The 20022-nt window shown below is 37.7% G+C and overlaps 1 protein-coding gene across 1 annotated transcript in view; it reads right to left on the bottom strand.

The window, feature by feature from the left end:
• Positions 1-20022, bottom strand: part of RNF169 (ring finger protein 169) — a 92224-nt gene that overhangs the window by 24343 nt on the left and 47859 nt on the right. Inside the window, exons 3-4 of the mRNA XM_008020153.3 lie at positions 10265-10411; positions 2950-3068 (exon numbers count right to left, since the gene is read on the bottom strand). Coding sequence (XP_008018344.2) covers positions 2950-3068; positions 10265-10411 — 266 coding nt within the window. The remainder of the gene's footprint in view (positions 1-2949; positions 3069-10264; positions 10412-20022) is intronic.

The following is a 20022-nucleotide window of genomic DNA, read 5'->3' as shown; positions in this document are numbered from 1 at the left end:
AATTTTTAACTGTGGTAAAAGATAAATTTATAATTTTAACCATTTTTAAGTGTACAGTTACACTGTCGTACAACCATCACTACGCTAATTCTTTTTGAATATGTCCATATGCTACATCTCATTGTCAGCACTAATAACTCCGTACTGTTTTCCTAAATATAATTTGGAACTAAAACTTACTGTTTTCTTATCTAAGGAAACGGCATGTTCTAAGTAAGAGATGCAATTCACAGTATTACTATAACTGATTTTGCAAACTAAGGTTTCCATGACATCAGCAAACTATTTCCTAAAAAGAAACCCTAATAAACTAAATTCGATGGTCTTGATAACTATACTAATAATTAAACCTCAGTTGTTAGGCAGAAAGTGAGCCCTGAAACCCAGAAATGTGTAATACTGATTATAAGCATTTCTTAATAGAAAAATCTTAAGTGAATATTTTCCAATAAATTAGTTCCATTGTGGCTCAATGGAACAGGGTAAGGACAAGGATGGGCTGGAAGAGGAAAAGAAGATATATAAGAGATGTTCCAGAACCACTTATAATCAAAAGCACACTCCTCCATATAGGCTTTGCAATTTTGTCCATTAGAAAAGAATTTTTAAAGTTCTGTGGTAGGCATCTCTAAGCGATGAAATATTAACCTGCTACTCCCGTTAAAAGAATGAATTACAAAGGTATGAGAGACTGGAATTAGTGATAAGCAATTTATCCATTCAATACCTACTCCAACTAACTAGGGCAACTGTCCCTTGGTATAATATTTGGATTTTAATATACATTTCTTTTTTTCTAATTTGTTTTAAATTATGAGATATTAATTAATCACAGATTTCATAAAACAATAATTATTGGCTTCAAGGAGTATTTATTGTCACTCGATGGGAATGAAAAATTTGATCTTTTTCTCTTTGCAGTAGATTCCTCTTATAATCATTAAAATATGTGTCCTATGAATTGAGGGAAAATACACACACACAACCAGAAGCTGAAAATTCTTAGTCAAGCAATCTTGACTTTTTTTTTTTAACTTTAGAAGGCATCTATAGTTCAAGTTCATACAATGCAAGAGTCCCATCTTCATCATAAATAGAAAGGACACTGGCTTACTTACTGGGTCCTGTTTACATCAAGCAAGCCTAAGTATGCTACAATAGCCATTCAACAAATGTCAAATGAGTGAAAAAATATTATGGGAGGTACTTTACTGGGAAAAGAGGTGCCATCACCTAGTGAAGGGGAGGCATTTAAGCAAAAGGGAGATTCAGTGAATTTTACTCTCAGAAATAACAGAGGAAAATCAGACTACTCACAAATAACATATACAAAAAAGATTCAAAAATTAAAACTACATAAAGGATCATAATAGTAAGCATTTTATAGTATTTTTAAACTTTTGTAGCTTCTTTCTGTCATATTTATGAATAACTAGCAGTAAAAGTCTTACAATAGAAAGGGTCTATCTAGGTGTCTATCTAGGCTCACGCCTATAATCTCAGCACTTTGGGAGGCTGAGACGGGCGAATCTCTTGAGCCCAGGAGTTCCAGACCAGCCTGGGGAACATGGCAAAATCCCATCTCTACACAAAATATAGGGAAAAAAAAAAATTAGCTGGGCATGACAGTACACGCCTGCAGTCCCAGCTACTCAGGAGGCTCAGATGAGAAGATTGCCTGAACACAGGAGGGCGAGGCTGCAGTGAGCTGTGGTCACACCACTGCACCCCAGTTTAGGCAACAGAGAGAGCTCCTGTCTCAAAACAAAAACAAACAAAAAAAAAAACCAAAAAAAAGAAAGGGTCTGGGTGTGTAATCACAGGAGCAGCAAAAGAGAGATCTACTAAATAATACTGGTGGAAAGAAAGAGTTGAACCCTAGAGATAAGGGTGAGCAATACCAGCTTTAAACAAAACAGAAAATGAACTGGGGTGAAGATTGTGTCTTTGGCTAGACACAGTGGCTCATATCTATAATCCCAACGCTTTGGAAGGCTGAAGCATGAGGACTGCTTGAGCCCAGGAGTTCAAGACCAGCCTGGGCAACACAAGGAGACCTCGTCTCTACAAAAAAAAATTTTTTTAAATTAGCCAGACATGGTGGCACACACCTATGGTCTCAGCTATTTGGGAGGCTGAGATGGGTGGATCATTTGAGCTCAGGAGATTGAGGCTACAGTGAACCATGATTACCCAGTTATACTCCAGCCTGGACAAGAGTGAGACACTGTCTCAAAAAAAAAAAAAAAAAAAAGATTGTAGCTTTACATCTGTGTATTAACAGAGCCCAGCATGTAGCAGCTGTTCACAAAATGTCTGTTGAATGAATGTATGCATGAGTCCTTCCTTCTTTCTTCCATTTCTTTTTCGCTTCCCTTCCTTCCTCCCTTCTATCTATTCATCTTTCTTTTCCTCCACCTAGCCCTTCATTATCCTTCTAGCACCCATAATCTATCCAATTCCTTCTTCCTTTCCTTCCCAGGGCCTACAAAGTCTAAAGGATCAAGAGATTCCTTGACAAAGGTCTTAAAAACTTTTCAGTTTGCCCTCTTATAACCTATAAAGATATATTTTAGGTCTAGGCACTGAAAAGAAAATCAGTTCTGCCCTCACTTCCTACTAAGTCCAGAGGGAGAGTCTGTGCATATTGTCAGACTGAAGAAGACTTTATTGTTTCCTCCTAAGATAAAAGGGTCATACTTTGCAGCACAGCAATTAGCACAATCCTATCCTGAGGATGTCAGAAAAAAGGGGTAAATGTTATTTTTCCTGAAAAGTTCAGGTCAGCCCTTTTTCCCTAGTCCATATTTGAAAACCAATTCCCACCTCTTTTCTCCCCTTCCACCTCCTCACCAAAGTAGCCACAACAAATACCTTTGCTCCCCAGTCCCTTTTATCTCATACCCCAAAACCAAAGAATGCTGACTGAATTCAGCATCAGTCTCTTACCCTGCCAGGAAAGCTAAGGAGTAGGAGTTGTTCTTGGAAACAAATGCCGAGCGATGTGTCTGTGTCATCTGGCCTCGAGAAGGTTCTTCATTCTCTGAATCTGAGAGACGTGCAGGACACTGGCAGGAAGACAAGGGAGACAACACTGTCCATTTGGAGTTCCCAAGGCATCTAGTCTAGCTATAGGTTCAAATCTCTTTCTCTATGTCACTTCTCTGTGAGCTCCAACCTGTGTTTCCAACTGCTTCCTGGAGATACCAATCTCAAATGTGGTTCAAATTCAATATATCCAAAATCAAACTCACTATATTTCTCTTCTGTAAGCCCCATAACCAACCCATCTAGAAAACTAAATGCCATCTATTTCTGTCCCTTACTTCTAATTCACAGTAACATTTGGACAGTGGCTTTAGGTACTCCAACACTTCTAAATATTTTATTTCATTTACTGTTTATGTCACTCCCATTAAAAGCAGGGTGATTATCTGTCTTTTACAGATAGCAAACTGAGGCTCAGAGTAGTTAATTTTCCTGGAATTACAGGGTTAATACATGGATAAAACTGGTTCTTAAATTAAGAGCATTAGTCTCCAAGCTATTTCCACTCTAATCTATTCTACTTCTAGAATGTCTCTCAGATCTAACTTCCCATTTATATTCATGGTCATTGCCTTACCTTAGATTCTCATCATCTTTTGCCTGGACTACTACAACAATCTACTTAGTGGTCTCATTCTCTTCAGGCTTTCTTCTCTCTAATACCCTCCACACCACCAAGAATTCTCTTTCCAGCAATCACTCCTCTGCTTAACTGCTGGTGACTTCAGGATAAAGTCTAAATGCCTCAGCCTAATACCACAACCTTCACAAACTAGACCTAACCTTCTTTCACAGCTTTTCTCCCACCAGTTCCCACACATGGAACTCCCTGAGCTCTAGCACAACCAAACTATTTTTACTCTCCACATGTACCACAGTCTTTTAAAACCTCTATCTACCCTTTGGATATGCTACACCCTTTGCCTAAAATTCCATCTGCACTCTCTGCCTATAAAATACTCATTGGCCTTTCAGAGTCATCTAAAATATCACTTTTTCTGCAAAGGCTTCCAAATTATCCTAGAGTTAGTTTTTCCATCTTGTTTATATCCATTCATTTATTGTTGTTTTACTTTGGAGTCCCTTTTTAGAGTCTTTCCAATTACATTAGAAACATCTTAGAGGTATGTCTTTTACATATAATGTAATGAAGTTTTGCCTCATTATTAAACATGAGAGTCTTTTTCTTTTAATGGATAGCAACTAATCACACTGAACTGTAGCTTCTTATTTAGGGGTCTGTTGTGCTTTATGCAATGAGCCCTGTGAGAGCAAGTGACCATCTTTTTAAAAAATTTCCAATACTGTTATATAGTAGGTAAAGAAGAACCTTTTAATCAGTTGATGATTAACCAATTATCTAATGATCAAGTATTATCAAAGTAAGAGTTGTAGATGTAGGCATGCAAGGCATCATATGGCTCCGAGTACCCCGCATTCCTGAAATGCTTTGTTTTCCTCTCGGCTGACAGGCACAGCAACACAATAGACTGATTTGAACAATTACAATTTACAGAGAGGCCTTTCAATTTTGTAGGGTATCATTCCTCAAAGAACCCTGTTGTACAAAATATTCAATGAAGAAACTTTAATAGCACTAACCCATTATCAAATTTTATATAATATTCTCTTCTCACTCTATAAAAAAGCTTTGATACCAATAGACTCAATAGGGAATAATGGCAATTTCTGTCTATATAAGCCTCTCTTCATAATTAAATCAGTACCAAGTAAAAAGTGTTCAAATCCTAGCTCTGTCAGCTATCACTGTCACTATGGATTAGTTGTTGTTTTATCTTCCTGAGCCTCAGTTTCCTCATCTGTAAAATAAAGACTCCTCTGTCTACTATAGTGACAGGCCATTAAAAATACCTAGAGTACATTAGCTAACAAGTAGTAAGTGCTCAAAAAGACAGATCTTATTTGTATGAACTTCCAAACTGTTAATCTTTTAAGAAAAATTTCAGTTTTATAACAGATATATGCCAAGTTCCTTTTTTTTTTTTTTTTTTTTTTTTTTTTTGAGACGGAGTCTCACTCTGTTGCCCAGGCTGGAGTACAGTGGCACGATCCTGGCACACTGCAACCTCTGCCTCCCTGGTTCAAGTGATTCTCCTGCCTTAGCCTCCTGAGTAGCTGAGATTACAGGTGCCCACCACCACACCCGGCTAATTTTTGTATTTTTGGTAGAGACAGGGTTTCACCATGTTGGCCAGGCTGGTCTTGAACTCCTGATCTCAAGTGATCTGCCCGCCTCAGCCTCCCAAAGTGCTGGGATTACAGGTGTGAGCCACCATGCCCGGCGCCAAGTTCCTTTCAGTTATTGCAAAATAAATTACATTACAAATAAATAACTATTTATTTAGACAAAAGCTCTCCCACCCCTCTACATTTCTATTCCCAATATTTACCCCTCATCTTTCATCTTTGATAAAAATAAGTCCCAAGGCACTATGGATTCCTAAAATGGTACAAAGCATGCATAAATTAAATCCTTGCAGTGACATCTAAAACAATGTTGTACCTAAAAAAACTAAAAGAAAGATAATACTCAAAGTTGGCAAGATGTGAGGAAATTAGTTTAGTACTCCCCATGCACTACTGGTGGGAGCATAATAAACCTATAATAAATATAAACCTTCTGGAGGGCAACTGTGTAATAAACACCAAAAATGTTAAAAAGAGCACTCCTTTTGACCTGGTCATTCTACTTCTAGTAATTTATTCTAAGGAACTAATAAGAAAAAAATGAGACAAGTGGATTCCATCACAGTGGTGTTTAAGATAGCAAAATATCAACAAAAGATTACTTAAATAAATTCTACAGTCAAGAATATTAGAAGACCACTGGATAATGATGTGGATTATTTATTTACACACAAAAAATAGGCCGGGCATGGTGGTTCACACCTATAATCCCAGCACTTTGTGAGGCTGAGATGGGTGGATCATTTGAGCCCCAGAGTTCGAGACCAGCTTGGGCAACACAGTGAGACCCTGTCTCTACAAAAACAAAAACTTTAAAAAAAACTAGCCAGGCGTGTAATAGGCTTCTGTGGTCCCAGCTACTTCAGAGGCTGAAGTAAAAGGATTGCTTGAGCCCAGGGGCTTGAGGCTGCAGTGAACTATGATCACGCCACTACACGCCAGCCTGGATGACACAGTGAGACCCTGTCTCAAAAGAAAAAAAAAAAAAGGAAAGAACACCTACACTTTGTTTTTGAGACAGAGTCTCACTCTATCACTCAGGTTGGAGCACAGTAGTGTGATCCCAGCTCAATGCTGAGATCACTGCTCCACCTCCCGGGTTCAAGCAATTCCCCTGCCTCAGCCTCCCAAATAACTGGGACTACAGATGCACGCCACCATGGCCAGCTAACTTTTGTATTTTTTATTAGAGATGGGGTTTTGCCACGTTGGTCAGGCTGGTCTTGAACTGCTGACCTCAGGTGATCCATCCACCTCAGCCTCCCAAAGTGCTGGGATTACAGGTGTGAGCCACTGCGTCTGGACAACACCCATACTTTAAGATAAATTAAAGGAGGTTATAAAACAGTATCTAGGCCGGGCGCAGTGGCTCATGCCTGTAATCTCAGCACTTTGGGAGGCTGAGGTGGGCAGATCATGAGGTCAAGAGATCGAGACCATCCTGGCTAACATGGAGAAATGCCATCACTACTAAAAATACAAAAGATTAACTGGGCGTGGTGGCACGTGCCTGTAGTCCCAGCTACTCAGGAGGCTGAGGCAGGAGAATCAATTGAACCTGGGAGGCAGAGGTTGTAGTAAGCCAAGATCACGCTGCTGCACTCCAGCCTGGCGACAGAGTGAGACTCCATCTCAAAAAAACAAGCAAAAAACCAGTATGTATACTAGGTTACATTTTCTGAAAAGAAAAACAATACATGGTGTAAATTTATATGTTCTTAGAAATGAACATATCTATATGTTCTATATGTTCATATGGTACATATCTATAAGGATATGTACTAAAATGTTTATAGGGATCATTTCTAGGTTGGGGGATGACAAGTAATTTTTCCCTTTTTGCTTTCTAGTCTTTAGTATAACCATAACTGCTGTATCAAATTGTTTTCTAATAATTCGATTATTGGATTAAATGTACCATAACTAATTGTAATAAATTAAACACTGTGCTCACTTTATTTCCATTCTAAAAAAAAACACACATGATAATCTGCTACTAGAGTAAGCTTCTTCCTCCTTCCATTCAAATTTAATTTCATAAACATGTATCAAACACTTCCAATGTGCAGGGTACTACAGGAGATTTAAATGGATAAGACATTTCCTATACTCAACAAACTTACAATCTAGTAGAGAAACACAAACACACAAAAAACCATGATGTAAAGGAAAATGAGAGAACTCTTATAAAAGTTACAAAGTGGGGGCTTGGGGGAGTGGCTGATGGGAGTCGAGAAACAGAAGAGGAATTCCTATAGGCTTCATGAATGTGACAGCTTTTGAACTGGACATGGAGAGATAAATAGCCTTCCAACAGGTAAGCTAGATGGCATTTCAATGAGATGAAAATGCAAGAGCAAAGACCTTGAAAAGGGAAAGCACAGTGTATGTATTTGGGGGAAAGCAAATATATACTCCTTAGAGTTTTGGGGTATAAGCAAGGATGAAAGCATAAGCTAGAATCACACTGAGGGCCTGAATGTTGCGGTGAAGAGTCCTCATTTAATTTTCACAAGAGGAGTCATTAAAATTTTGGGGACAGGAGAGAGAAATGATCAGTCTCGCTCTAATCACAATAGTTTCTATGTAAAAAATAATCCTTTGGTCAGCTTTCTTAAGATTCTTTTGGGTCTCAATTTGAATGTAGTCTTGGCCAAACTAAATGGAATTATTTGCTCAACACCAAAAACTCTTAAATTAGAGCCATTTAAAAGTCCTCCAAAATATAAAAGCAGCCCAGGCACACTGGCATGATCATGCTTGTAATTCCGCACTTTGGAAAGCTAAGGTGAGAGGATGCCTTGAGCTCAGGAGTTTGAGACCAGCCTGGGCAACATAGGGACACCCTCATCTCTACAAAATAAAAAAAGTAAAATAAAAATTGGCCAGCCATAGTGCTACACACCTGTGGTCCCACCTACTTGGAAGGCTGAGGCAAGAGGACTGCTTGACCTTGGGAGGTCAAAACTATAGTGAGCCATGACTGTGCAACTGCACTCCAGCTTTGTCAACTGAACAAGTCCCTATCTCTTAAATAAATAACTATAAGAGAAAACAGAAAAAAAGGCAAAAATCACAAAAATCTAAAACTTGACACATTCGTAGGTCAGATTTTATTCAACGCATTTCTAAAACTGGCTGTTATCAAGAACAAATCAGAATTTGTACTTTCTGACTCCTTTTAAGATTAAAATTAGGTGGATGCATTTGATTTCTATTTCAAAAATGGTAGTGGCAAATGAAAACATAATTAATTTCCTAGTCTTGGCATGACCTAGGAACAACAGGTTATTTCTATCAAAGGACCATTGTGAAGGGTCAGCTCTCTCTGTCAAGGCTAGTTTATCCTTCTGGGTTATTCTGCCTGAGGACCTTAATGGGTAGTAGAACTGTCAGGGTGAAGAGGTAGAGCCGCGGTCTTTAGAGACTACAAACCACAGCTGGGGCTACTAGTCCTACAACATACCACATACACAAGACCATCATAGAGCTTATTCTTGTCTAGCTAAACTGTAGCCTCTCTAGTAGCAGTCTTTTTTGCCCTCTGTGGTTTCTAACGTTCAGAGCATTAAGAGTACACAAACACTTCATGCCTGTAAACTGAATCTTTTGGAAGGCTGAAACCCTGTAAAATGTAAGTGGCTTGTTTAATAATTAATTATTACTATTATAACTAGAATCAGAAGCCGCACATGTATGTGGCACTCAGCAAACACTACTGTACCAAGAAAGCTTAAAGAATTTTCTTTTTTAAGTTCAGGAAAAACACCTTTGCAAAAATAAAACCGAGGCCAGGCAGTGACTTACGTCTGTAATCCCAGCACTTTGGGAGGCCGAGGCGGACATATCACTTGAGCCCAGGAGTTCAAGACCAGTGTGGGCAAAATGGTAAAACCCTATCTCTACAAAAAATACAACAATTAGCTGGGTATAGTGGCACAAGCCTGTAGTCCCAGATACTTGGAAGGCTGAGGGAGGAGGATTGCTTGAGCCTGGGAAGTTGAGGCTGCAGTGAACCATGATCACACCCCTGCACTCCAGCCTGGGCAACAAAGCAAGACCCTGCTCCAGAAAAATAAAAATAAATAAACCCAGAAGCACAAAGAAATTAAGAAACCTGGCCAAAGTTGTACAAACAGTTACAATGCTGGGACCTGTGTAAGAGGTAGACTGCTGATCCAGAGATTTTTTTTTTTTTTTTTTTTGCCCCCACTTGGCTATCTTGCCTGTCATTATAGATGGTAAAGCTTTATCGATTCCAGCTGCCCAGAAAGATAACCTGAAATATTAACAAGCCTGAATCACAAAATATTTTAAAAGATAGGAATCTAAAGATGTGCTAAGTACATACACAAACAATATATGTCCAATCCAATATGACTTACTAAAGAAATAAAACTCAATTGTGATTATCCATTTGGGTATAATTAGTGGATCCTCCAAAAGTGCTTCCTTATGTAAGTTAAATACACAACTTGCAACCTTTTCTAGTAATTTACTTGGTAAATAAGTAATGAAACAAACTCAGGCAGGATTTGGCCCAATTAGAAGTCTAATTAAATATAGACTAAGTATCTAAACCTACCTTATATCTACACTGTGCTGCTTAGGGTATTACAACGAATAAAGTAAAGTAAAATACATGCTTTAAGAAAATCTAGTTGAGGACAGAAGACAATGTACAACTCTTAAATGTCAAATAACACATAAGTCAAAATAACAACATACATATAAATCTTATCACAAGTAGTAAACTATACTAGGTTTTTCCTTTCACTCACCTGCTTTTCCCACTGTTCCTTCATCTTCCCACAAGTCTTAATATCCCATTCAAAAATTATTTTGTCAAGCTCTGACCTGGATGTAAGTTCTTCACTACTTTTAAACTGCAGAGTCAATGACTGTTACTGGTCTCACAGTTTACCAACACAGGTCTTTCAGGTCCAGGTCACCTGGGCTAACCACTGATTTCTGAGGCAGGGATCCATTAAAAAGGTGATTTACTTACACGTTCCGGATTTGTTTTCAGTACTAATGGTTCATCTCTTTTTTTCTGTTCATCCATTTTCCTTTTCCCTGTTTCTGTATCCTCTGGTAACAGCTTGTGGATTTGATCTTCAGAGGGTTTTTCCTCTTGTAACTTTTCTTCTCTCAGCTAAAAATACAAATAATGCAAATACAGTCGAGTTTTAGGCAACTCTAAACTTAAAAACATATTTTACTCTGTAGTTTATTAGAACAAACAGATCACATGGCAGTTTTGAGACTATTTTTCTTATCAGATATAGAGCCCTCTTGATTTCTAAGTAAATCTACCTTTACTTGGCTCTTGCCAAACATACTCTTCAGGGCTAAAGATTTAACTGCTCTGCATTGTTAAGCAATATGAAATCATATTCCCATAAGCCAGATGTAACTGCATTGGACTAGGAGAAGAGCAGAGATGGCCACAGAAAGCCAGAGAAGCTGGATGAGGCCTCCTTGGCAACAAAAGAATGACTTAATGCAGTTCTAATGTCCTATATTTTTATGCTGTTATCCTGCAGTTACAGGATAAGTCAAGATACACAGTCTACAAAGAAATTTTGTTTTAATTTTATAATAGTAGAGATGGGATCTCACTATGTTGCCCAGGCTGGTCTTGAATTCCAGGGCTCAAGCAATCCACCTGCCTAGGCCTCCCTAAGTGCTGGATTACAGGCATGAGCCACTGCACCTGGCTGTACAAATTTATGGCAGAGAGATATGCTCTTTATTTTGGGGAGGTGGCGTGGCATTGTCAAAATAGCATGGGCTTTGCAATGAAAACCTTGGTGACCGTGAGCAAAGGAAGCATCATTTGCTTGTCTTCAAGAAAACAGGAATAGTGCAACTTACCCTGCAGGAGTAAATGAGATAACAATATAATAGCATTTATTAACAGAGTCTTGCTGTGTACCTATAGTACATCAAGACTCCATTTCTACTTTTTTTCCTTTTTCCTGTCTAGAGTTTTAATAACATTTAAATAAAATGATGTATATCACAGCAATTATAGGCTACTAATACTTTTAATTATTCTTATGAAAAAATTAAGCTAAAGAATAAATATTTTTGATAGGCTGCTGCCTCTGGGTTCAAAACAAAACAAACAAACAAAAACCGAAAAAACCCCACAACAACAAAGCCTTAGTCTTATCTTTCTGATTTCTGTAGGTCTGATTTTTGTAAGCCTGAAATAATCTTTAAGATATTAGTCGAATTCATGAGGTTATGAATATGCAAAGAACACCAAACACAATGCTGTGCCAGGAGGAGATTAAAATTAAAAAATGTACTACCATCTCTGCCCAATCCAAACAGGAACACAGAGGGAAGGAAAGCAAATCCATAGCTGGGGAGAAAACAAAACCATAGTCTACACTAACTGCCCACTTAAAAGATTTAAGGTCTTTTGAAGATCTTAGATGAGAAGACCTTATTCAACAACTTGACTACAGGGGTGGTTTACTTTTAGAGGACAGAGGAGCATAATGGTTCAAAAGAGAACAGGTTTTAGCATCATTGGAATTATCATTTACTGAACTCTGTGTGTCAGGTGCTTAGCCAAGCACTATGTCTACATTGGTTTAAGTGTTAGGTAACGTGTTTAAATTCACACTGCCATAGGCATGGGGATGGAATGCAAATCAAGGTCTATCTCAGCAGTTCTCAACCAAGAATTATTCTGCCTCCCTCCCCAACTTGCCAGAACATTTGGCAAGTCTGGAGACAATTCTGATTGTCACAACTGGGGAAGTGGAGTCTGTGTGCTACTAAACATCCTAAATGCACAGGATAGCCCCCTCCAATATATACATGAATACTGCTATTTTTAAGAAAACTAAATATTACATGTCTTGTTTTATATATCTTAGTGTTATTTTGTTTGGTGCTTAATGGTGTTAACATACTATGTTCTCTGGCTTTTCTACTGTTTTAGAATGTATCCTTCTGCCTCCAAATAATTTATTTTTTTCTTAATTTTATTTTTTAATAGAGATAGAATCTCACTATGTTGCCCAGGCTGGTCTCAAACTCCTGAGCTCAAATGATCCTCCTGCCTACCAAAGTGCTGTTCTTACAGGCATCAACCACTATGCCCGGCTTCCTAATAATTTTTACCACTGCTCTCAAAGTTTTTGACAATGTACTTGGGTTGCTGGCAAACAACATTTTAATTGCAATGCTGAGCCACTGCTAACAGACCATTAGCTAAAAATTTACAAAAGTGAAAAAAATCATGTATCCATTTAAATATTCAAATGAATCATGTTGGTGTTTTCCAATATGGAGTTCTATACAAGTTTTTGTTTCTTTGTTTTCATTGCTTTTCGTTGTTATTTATAAGGATTTGAGAACTTGGTCTCTAGAAGCGAGTTTTTATACTGAAAAAGACTAAGGGAGGGTCAAAAAATAGCTTTTTTTTTTTTTTTTGAGACGGAGTCTCGCTGTGTCGCCCAGGCTGGAGTGCAGTGGTGGATCTCGGCTCACTGCAAGCTCCACCTCCTGCATTCACGCCATTCTCCTGCCTCAGCCTCCTGAGTAGCTGGGACTACAGACGCCCGCCACCACGCCCGGCTAATTTTTTGTATTTTTAGTAGAGACGGGGTTTCACCGTGTTAGCCAGGATGGTCTCAATCTCCTCACCTCGTGATACACCCGCCTCGGCCTCCCAAAGTGCTGGGATTACAGGCATGAGCCACCGCGCCCGGCCAGAAAGTAGCATTTTAAACATGAATAAAAAATATCAATTGCTGTTGTTTGTTGAACCCTTCTATGTTCTAGGCATTAAGTTTATCAATCTTACCTCATTTAATCCTTAAGGACTCTGTTTCTATTTATTTATCATTACTATTTTATAGAGACAAAAATTAAGACTCAATGGTTATTTCTCAAATCATAGACATTAAATACTGAAGAGCTTGGATTTTAAAGCAAACCATTGGCTTCAGATACTGGTTTCTCAACCTCAGCACAACTGACATGCCGGGCTCTATAATTTTTTGTTGTGAGGACCAGGGCATCCTGAGAAGGCTTATGCATTAATACTTCTGCAGGGTGTAGAAGGACAGAGCAGCACAACCAAAAAAGACAGAGAGCCAATATAAAGTGCTGCAATAGTTAGCCCATTAGTTGGCTACAGGTATATGAAATGTATCTCAAGACTGTCAGTCTGAGGTGAAAAAAAAAGGAAGCATGTATCTATTGGCTCCCACATCCCACTGACCAAAGTGTGCCCCATGGAGTGTTAAACACTCCACATTGATTGGCTTTTACAACCTGAGTAAGTCCCCATGGTAGGTACTGCAATAGAGACAACAGAGCAGAGAAGCCGTAGAGCTAAAAAGCAGCAGGACCCTAAACAAGGAGATAGAATGAAGCCATCCACTACTGTAAATGAGGTCATTTTTACTCCTTCCATTTTCAGATGCTAATTACTAGAGAAAAGTTATTGACATCTGTACATTAATCTCATAATCAGCCACACTATCAGGATTACTAAGCAATTTTTTTCCTGAAAAGAATCTTTACTTTTCCCTCATTAATTTCTAAAACTAAAATTTTAAAAATCAAAGCATAGTATACACACAGAAAAGTATACAAATAAAGGAATGATAAATTATCCATTCACCACCACCAAGATCAAGAAACAGTTTATTACCAATACAGCCCTTATGCTTACCCCTCACCCAAAAGTGAATGAACTATGGTAGAAACCATGATTCTGGTTTCTAACACCAAAAAAAATCATTTTACCTACTTCTGAATTTTATATAAGTGAAGGCTTACATGCTTATTGAATCTTTCTGCCTTCACTCAACATTCTATTTGTGATATTCATCCATGTAGGTACAAGCAGTTTATTATTTCTTGTTTTGCTGTCTAGTATTGTGTTGTTTGACAATAAAACAATTTAACCATCCTATTGTTGGTGGATATTTAAGTAGTTTCTATTTTTGGCTATTTATAAATTGATTGCTAAAAATATTATGGAATATGTATGCAGGTATACACAATGTTCTCTGGAGTGTATCTTAGAACAGAAACTGCTGAGTCATAAGGTATGCAGCCACAGTTTTCCAAACTGGTTGTACAAATTACATGCCTCCCTCCCCAGTGTAGAATGACAGTTGCTCCCAGCTTTGCTGACACTCAGTACTATTTGTCAATTTTAGCCATTCCAATGCATATATATTGGCACTGCATTATTATTTTAATTCGTATTTCTCTAATGATTAAAGATGTACAACAGCTACAACAGCTTTACATGTTTATTATGCGGAAATCCTCTTTTATGAAGTGCCTATTGATATCTTTACCCTTTTTTCTTTTAGATGTTTTTTTCCTCTAGTAATTTGTAAGAGTTCTTTATATTTTTTGGATATGAAGCAGTTGTCAGGAAAAATATATGAATACATATATACATATATCTTATATGTATGTACGTGTGTGTGTGTATATATATACATGTATACTTTTTTCCCCTCTCACACAGAAGCTTGACTTTCTCACTATCTTAGTACAGCTGTCACTCGGAATATGTGGGGGATTGGTTCCAGGACCCCCACATATACCAAAATCCATACATACTTAAGTCTCAGAGTAGGCCCTGCAAAACCTGCCTAAATAAAAAGTCGGCCCTCTGTATCTGCAGGTTTTGCATCCCATGAATACTAATTTTCAATCCGTAGGGTTGCAAAACAAAATGTGCATATAGATAAACTCATGTAGTTCAAATCTCTGTTATTCAAGGGTCAACTATACTCTTCTGAAGACAAGAAGTATCAAGTTCTAATGCAGTTCAATTTATCACTCTTTTACCTTATGGTTGGTGCTTTTTCTATCCCATTTATAAATGTTGCTTACTCCACTATCATTAGAATATTCTCCCATGTTATCTTTAACAAGCTTATTATTTGACCTTTCAGTCTACATAGAATTCATTTTTTATGTTAAGATATAACCCACATATGACACATATGGAATGTATAGTTCAATGAGTTTTGTCAAATGTATATATCCATGTAATCATTTCCCTAATCAAGATACGGAACATTTCTGCCCTCCCCAGAAAGTCCTTTTGAACCTACTGGCAATCAATCTCCCAAACCACTTAGCCCCAGGCTACCACTAATCTGATTACTATATGAGTTTTGCCTATTATAAAAATATACAGGATGTATTTCTTTGTGTTAAGTTTCATTCACTCAACATGATACTTTTGAGACTGATTCATCCATGTTACTGAGTTTACTAATAAGACACTTCTTTCTACGGATAAGATGTAACACATTGTATGAATAAACCACAATTTGCTTATCCACAAGTGTTGGACATTTGGGTTGCTATTTAGTTCTGGGCTATTATGAATAAATCTACTGTGGACATTCATGTCATTTTGTGGACAGGTGTTTTTATTTTGGTTGGCTAAATAGCTACAAGTGGAATTGCTGCATCACACAGTTAAGTGTATATTTAAATTTATAGAACAACAGCCAAAAGGTTTCCAATGGTGGTTATATTTTATACTCCTACTACTACTGCATGAAAGTGTATCTTATTTTGTGGAATGTCTGTTCAAATCTTTTGTCCTTTTTTTAAACCTTACTAGTTAGATTAGCAAGAGTTCTTTATATATTCTGGATCCAAGTCCATTGTTAGATACACATTTCTTAACATCGTCAATAGGTTCTCAGAAACTGAAACTTCAAGCAAATGACATATAATAAAACAATTTTACCATAGGCTAACCGGTATAAAAGAGTTAAGTTCCGACAGCATATTTCTATTCACAAAAAAACACCAAACTTCTAAATAAAGACCCAACTACTTCTAATATTAAACACTGAGATGAATGAGAGCTACACATACATTTAAGAAAGATAAAAACAAGCAAGATAATTATTTACCCAGTTTTGGTGAATCAGTGAGTGATAGTGGTTGCAGTAGTGATGCGTTAAATCAAAGAATACACGTTTGCAAAGAAAAACTCTAAAGAGCACCTCCTACCACTATGCAGTGCAAAAACAATGACAGATATGATAGGCTCACTGAGCACTTTCATACTACATAGTTCATTGTTCTCCATTTGTATGATTATCATATACTTCACAAATTGTTATTTTACAAAAATTTGTACTCATTTATTCACTCATTTCCTAACCTATTTATTCCAGTTCAGGGTTACAGGTGGCCAGAGCCTATCCCAGCAGCTCAGGGCATAAGCTAAGAACAAACCCTTGACTGGACACCATTCCATCACAGGGCACACTCACACACACATACCCACTCACTCAGACTAGTAGGACAATATAGATATGCCAATTCACCTAATGTGCACATCTTTGAGATGTGGGAGGAAACCAGAGTATCCAGAAAAAACCCACACAGATATGGGGAGAATGCAAACTCCATGCAGACAATGGCCCTGGCTGAGAAGTGATTTTTTTCTCTCATCAATGTCATAATGATGTTGAACAAAATAACATCATTGTTGAACAATGACCTGCTGTATATAGTATACAATATGGGTCCAATTTCATTCTCTCACCGTATTCTTAAATTCTCTCCATGCAAGGGCAGAAATGCCTGTATAATATTTACCACCAATCCATGTATCTTGAATAATGCTCATTTCCTCATGAAAAATTATTAATATTTATCTTCATAATTGTTTATTAACATAATTACTGATTCTAGGTGATGGATATATGGAGGTTCATTTTTATTATTCTTCCCAGTTTTATGTCTGTTGAATATTATAAAAATCAAAAATTCTGAGATCATTTATAACATCTGTTATGTTTGTTAACAAACCTCAGGTACTGGGTGATGATTAAAATAACTGATGGGCTTATAGGAGCCTATGAAGTGAAAATTCTGATTATAATCTTTTACATACTAAATAACCACTCCAGAGTACATATTTCCTGTTAGCCATCCTTAGAATATAGGCTAAAACATATATACATGCCACACTATTTCAAATAAGGCATTTAAAAATATATTTCATAACACCCAGAACATATCTCATATCTCTGTCACAGACTTCTAATATAAATTACTTGTGTTTGGTCAGGCATGGTGGCTCACACCTGTATCCCGACACTTTGGGAGACTGAGGCAGGCAGATCATTAGGTCAGGAGATTGAGATCATCCTGGCTAACATGGTGAAAACCCATCTCTACTAAAAATACAAAAAAAAATTAGCCTGGCGTGGTGGCAGGTACCTGTAGTCTCAGCTACTCCGGAGGCTGAGGCAGGAAAATGGTGTGAACCCAGGAGGCAGAGTTGCAGTGAGCCAAGATCGCCCCACTGCACTCCAGCCTGGGTGACAGAGCAAGACTCCATCCCCGCCCCCCCCAAAAAACAATTACCTGTGTTCAGTTACTTGTTTTCAAATCCCTTTTCCCCCAGATACTGTGAACTTCTTTTAATCAGCAACCTATGCATCCTTGATTTCCACTCCCCTACTTGAGTTCCAGATACAGGGTCTGTGTTCAATAAGCTCAGTTCCACAAATATTTACAGTGCATCAGATTCTATGTGTTAGGCAAATTTTTAGTGCTAAGACTATAGTCTTGACCAAAAATGACAAAGTTGCTCACAAGCAGAATGCTGTTGAAGATTGGACTGATTTTTTTTTTTTTTTTTTTTTTGAGACAGAATCTCGCTCTGTTGCCCGGGGTGGAGCACAATGGCATGATCTCAGCTCACTGCAACCTCTGCCTCTCAGGTTCAAGTCAGTCTTGTGCCTCAGCCTCCCGAGTAGCTGGCATTACAGCTGTGCACCACCGCGCCTGGCTAATTTTTGTATTTTTAGAGACGAGGTTTTGCCATGTTAGCCAGTCTGGTCTCGAACTCCTGACCTCAGGTGATCCACTTGCCTCGGCCTCCCAAAGTGCTGAAATTACAGGCGTGAGCCACCATGCCCAGCCTGGACTAACTGATTTTTATAAACGGTCCTTCCAACAAAGATATTTTTTGACACAAACCATACCTATTGTGGTGACTGTTCCATGCTTTGTGAGGAACCACTGTATTCTCAATTCCACCATAAAAGGTAACCAACCAGACAGTGCCATGGGTATAGGCCTTATGGGGGGAGTGCTGCTCAATGGTACTTTAAAGACTAGAGCTTATATATCCATAATTTTCTGATTTTCTTATCTCAATGGTTAAATGGACCACCATCCAATAATAGTAGACTAAAGAAATAATTTGGGAGCGCCGTAGAACCATACAGTCTCATGGTGTTTAATTAATCCTTCTCCTGACAAGGGGTAACAGGTTTTTCCTTATAAAATAAAATGATGCACATGAAACAGTAAACTATGAATGATGAACATTTTACTCATGTTCTGATTATCTCTGGGCCAATGGTTCTCAATCTGGGACCCTAGATTCTAAGGGGGGTTTCACAAGCTAATAATGGGAATCTTTAAGTTAATTTTTAACATATTTTTTAAAATCTAACAAATTAGACACTTATAGTCCATAAGTTTCTATCTATTAAATATCACCCTCTTTGCTTTTTAGAGACAGAGTCTCACTATGTTGCCAAGGCTCCAGTGATCCTCCCACCTCAGCCTCCCAAGTAGCTGGGATTATAGGCATGCACCACTGTGCCTAGCTTAAGTATCACCATATTAATAAGTAGGCTGAATACACTTTTTTTGATATCTAGAGCTTTTTAATAGCGCTATTAAAATACTTTAAATTCATATGGGGATCATGAAAGGAATATAATACAAGCTGGTAAAAAAGTTGGAGACCACTGCTTCAGAACCACTGATTCAGAACATAAACTAGTTAGATAATCAAACTGGTGTCAGAACATTTCAATTTACTTTGGTATCTAGAACAACTGATGCTTTATATCCTCTATTTCCTGTACTCTCACTTGGCAGTAACAGCTACGGCTTCTATAGGGTCTGACTGGTGACTACCGCTGATGCTATCCACAAAAACAATGTATTTGGGGTGAAAGGACTACTCTTAGCTCCCGTTTACAGCATCCTGAACTCACAGCAAACGATCTCTTGCATACAAGGTAACACGCATAAAAGCCGTAACTTTTACTTGATACATCACATAAATAGCACCAAAGCATCTGACTTGCTCTTATGAGTCTTACCTAATTTTAAAGAAATCACATTTATGATACTATGCTCTCTTCACTTTAAATTCTAGACCACTTTCAAATTAAATGTTAGCTTTAGAATTAAGCATATCTAAATATTTATGCCAAAACAATATTTTACCAATTTTCTCCTTATGTAATAAGATATTTAAAATTACTTCAATACAGGTTTTAAATTATTACATGCATTTTGTAGATAGGCATATAAAATGAATTGTAGGCATCCAAGTTTATATATAAATTGAACCAGCAGATATCTTATCAGTCATATGTTTAGCTGCCAAGCCGAAAGGCTGAATGAAAAGGGGGACAGTTGCTTACGGGAAGCAGAAAGAGCTCTTAAGTCATCATTGTAAAAAGACAAAGACACATCTTCACTGTCTAAGTTCAAGAAAATTGAGAATTCATTTGTGTTTCATATCAGTAACTTGCCAGCCTCCAACTATGACTTTTTGAGTTTTCCATTTCTTACCCAAAGGCAGCAAATAAATGGTAGCAACAGAAGGAATTACTTTGTGCTAGAATTTTTAGAATTCCAAATACTAAATATTAATAAGTAATACTTATATACAGTTTACTATGAACCAGGCACTATTTTACA

The sequence above is a fragment of the Chlorocebus sabaeus genome, chromosome 1, assembly GCF_047675955.1.
Source record: "Chlorocebus sabaeus isolate Y175 chromosome 1, mChlSab1.0.hap1, whole genome shotgun sequence".
Classification (NCBI taxonomy): Eukaryota; Metazoa; Chordata; class Mammalia; order Primates; family Cercopithecidae; genus Chlorocebus; species Chlorocebus sabaeus.
The sequence above is the reverse complement of the archived record's forward strand: the minus strand, read 5'-3'. Positions and strand labels throughout refer to the sequence as shown.